General features: G+C 33.3%; 1 protein-coding gene across 1 annotated transcript; it reads right to left on the bottom strand.

The window, feature by feature from the left end:
* Positions 1-1,071: 1,071 nt before the first annotated feature.
* LOC141547953 (olfactory receptor 5I1-like) lies at positions 1,072-2,006 on the bottom strand. The gene is given in 2 exon segments (XM_074276651.1): positions 1,072-1,781; positions 1,784-2,006. Coding segments are annotated over 2 exon segments (933 nt in total).
* Between the last annotated feature and the right edge of the window lie 539 nt (positions 2,007-2,545).

Genomic DNA, 2,545 nt, shown 5'->3' with positions numbered 1-2,545 from the left:
AAACTCAAAATCTAATATATACAAAAGATTAATACAAACTCTTTTTTTCCCCAAGAATTATTTATGTAGCTATTCAAAAACTTAGGGGAAAAAAGTGGTAGAGGACACACTAATGAATATAAAAGTTTTCTATCCAAAAAGGGCTTATTTACTAGAATAGATAAAGCTAGATTGTGGTAGAGAACCCACAAATGAATATAAAAGTTTTCTATCCAAAAAGGGCTTATTTACTAGAATAGATAAATCTAGATTTATTGTAAGTAACTACAGTAGATAGTATAATGTTCTGAATTTAGTAGTCATATAAGAAATTCTCATTGGAATTTAGAAAATTAATCTTCTATAAGAGGATTTAGAGAAGATTTGGCATATGAATTGAACACTGAATGCCTGAAAAATGAGTATTATTTGAATGGATAGAATGAAAAAGTAATTTATTCAAATGTTTTGATAGAGACCATTTGGAAATAAAGCAAACTCCACCAGAGTATTTGAGAACAAAGATGATTGTGTTGCTGGTAAAGCTTAGTAAATTCATAAGAATGAGAACAAGTTGAAAAAAGCTGATTTACAAAGAAAAACAAAAACAAAAAAGAATAGGTATAGCCCATCATGCCAATCAATGTAATTCAGTTTGGTGCAGTGCAAGGAAAACATAATCTCTTATATGAGAATGATTTGCTAAGAACTATTGCTGGGATATAAGAAATGAAACTTCAAAATCAAATTGTCCTGTTTCTCACTTATTTTACATTATATTTTTTATAAATCATTTGTTGATTTGGAATAGAGAGAAATACAAAGTCCAGATTCTGAGCTTAAGAGGCTTTATCTCTTAATCATTATAGTCAAAGCACACAGAGCATGAAAATGAAAAGGAATGGATTCTGCTCAAGGTTTTGGTCTGCAAATTTGTTGCATATGAACACAGACCCACAATGACAATTAAAAAGAAAGAAACAAAGAAACAAAGATATAAAGAAAGAGGAGTCTTATTTCTCCAGTAGTAGCCAAAGTCTAAAATTTTTTCTAATTAATCTACAATATGCCAAATGTTCTCCTTCAAGATTATCATTTAGAAAACACTTTTTTGTGTATTATCTTTCTAAAGGCATTCTTTACATCTTTGTTCCTCAGGCTGTAGATGAGTGGATTCAACATAGGGATGATAAGAGTATAGAAGACTGAAGTCACTTTATCAATATCTAGCGAATGATCTGTGCTTGGACGTAAATAAATAAAGATCAGAGTCCCATGGTAGATGGTAACTACAGTCAAGTGGGAGGCACAAGTAGAAAATCCTTTCTTTCTTCCTTCAGCAGAACCAGTTTTAAGGATGGTGACTATGATGTAGGCATAAGAGAGCAAGACAGTCAAAAGACAGATGGCTTCAACGAGACTTGCAAAGACCACTAGAACAATGTCATGGACATATGTGTCAAAACAAGACACGGAGAAAAGCGGTGAAATATCACAAAAGAAATGGTTAATTTCATTAGAACAAAAAGACAGTTGGAATGTGTTTGTGGTATGGATAATGGAACTCATGGTTCCACCTAAAAAAGCTCCAAAAACCAGCTGACAGCAAACTCTTTTGGACATCACTACTGTGTAAAGCAGCGGGTTACAGATTGCTACATAACGATCGTAAGCCATAGCAGCCAAGAGAAAAGATTCTGTATCCACCAAAGAACAAAAGAAATATAACTGGGTTGCACATCCATTATAAGAAATAGCCTTCTTCTTTGAGAATAAGTCCACCAGCAACTTTGGAGCTATACTGAAGAGTAACAAGCATCTATAAAAGACAATACACTGAGGAAAAAGTACATAGGAGTATGTAAGTGTGAACTGGTTGTGATCAGTGTAATCATTCCAAGGTTTCCCAATAAGGTCATACTGTAGATGAAAAAGAATACTAAAAATAGGAAAACATGAAGCTCTGGGTGATCTCTGAAACCCAGAAGAAAGAAATTGGTCTCCATGCTACTATTCTCTTTGTCCATCTCTGTAGTCATCTTTGATCTTTGATCTGTGTAAGAATAAGGGTGGTTATGTTAAAAATGCAGAGCAGAGATGTACAGTATACAACCCCAGGGACACAACATTCCACAGGGTTACTAGAAACAGATTCAAATATAATTGGGAAATGTTTAATAATAATGCAACAAAGATGTGTATTTTTCTAAGTCAAAAAGCTGTCTACAGGAATCCTTCTGGTCTTTTCAGTGACTTTCCCTTCCCATTTCTCATTGAGTTTTAGGCCACTGATGTGTATGAAACTGGGTAGGGAAAGAATCGCATGAATTAAACTAGTCATTCCAGAACAGATATATAATCATGATCATTTTATCAAGAAGGTTTAGAAGTGCATCACATTATGAAGTGTAAAAGGTGTTCTATTTACTTCCTCCTCCCATCATTGTTATCTATGCCTAAGATACAAAGATACATATAAAAATCTTCCTGCCTTCCACAATTTGACAACATATTGGAAGAGATGACATATAAATAAATGGGTACATACAAGATGTATTTGTAGTAA

This window comes from Sminthopsis crassicaudata, chromosome 6, assembly GCF_048593235.1.
Source record: "Sminthopsis crassicaudata isolate SCR6 chromosome 6, ASM4859323v1, whole genome shotgun sequence".
Taxonomy (NCBI): domain Eukaryota; kingdom Metazoa; phylum Chordata; class Mammalia; order Dasyuromorphia; family Dasyuridae; genus Sminthopsis; species Sminthopsis crassicaudata.
Note: the sequence above shows the minus strand (reverse complement) of the source record. Positions and strands in the feature narration are given on the sequence as shown.